The sequence below is a fragment of the Sphaeroforma arctica genome (assembly GCF_001186125.1).
Source record: "Sphaeroforma arctica JP610 unplaced genomic scaffold supercont1.714, whole genome shotgun sequence".
Lineage (NCBI taxonomy): Eukaryota > Ichthyosporea > Ichthyophonida > Sphaeroforma > Sphaeroforma arctica.
The window spans coordinates 5,158-6,004 of NW_014039844.1; the positions used below are offsets into that span (position 1 = coordinate 5,158).

At 38.3% G+C, this 847-nt stretch overlaps 1 protein-coding gene across 1 annotated transcript in view; it reads left to right on the forward strand.

Moving 5' to 3' along the window:
- Positions 1-277: 277 nt before the first annotated feature.
- Positions 278-847, forward strand: part of SARC_08193 (hypothetical protein) — a gene marked incomplete at both ends in the record, with an annotated part of 3,871 nt that continues 3,301 nt past the window's right edge. Inside the window, one exon of the mRNA XM_014297838.1 lies at positions 278-500. Coding sequence (XP_014153313.1) covers positions 278-500 — 223 coding nt within the window. The remainder of the gene's footprint in view (positions 501-847) is intronic.

Consider the following 847-nt stretch of genomic DNA (forward strand, 5'->3'; position numbering starts at 1 on the left):
CGTGCCTGTCGTAATAAAAGGACTGTACACCTACTACTCACCAACACAAAAACGGGACTACGTTGCACCTCTTGTCCTATTTTGGGTGCATGGTACTGCTGATAACACACTCTCACCAATACCAACCCACTGACATACATTTACCTGCCGTAGTAAAAGGACTGTACACCTACTACTCACCAACACAAAAATGGGACTGCATTGCACCTCTTGTCCTATTTTAGGTGCATGGTACTGCTAATATCACCCTCTCACCAATACCAACCCACTGACATCCATGCCCTGTCCTGTCCTTTCCTGTCCTGTCCTTTCCTGTCCTGTCCTGTCCTGTCCTGTCTTGTCCTGTCCTGGCCATTCGGGTCACCAGAGCTTTGCCTGTGTATCGCTGAAGGACCTCATGATTGTCAGTCTGGGTGAGCTGGGAGCCCTGTTTGTGGTACACTCGAGCGCAGTAGTGGATATGCAAACGAAGTTCGGTACATGTGCGACGACGCTTGGTGGTATGTGTTTGAGGATCTAAGGATTGAATTTTTTTAAGATCAAAGTTTTGAGTATGTATGACTTGAGTTTTTAAGTTTTACAAGACGCAACATAAGGATGTAAAGTCACAACTTTGTACGTACTACTAGACTTGAAATATGTAAGACTCGGCTTATGTAAGACTAAACTTTATATATATATATATATATATATATATATATATATGTCTGTATATATGTGTGTGTATATATATATATATATATATATATATAGTATATATAGATATATATATATATATATATATATATATATATATATAGTATATATATATATATATATAGTAGTGTGTGTGTGTGTGTGTGTAGTA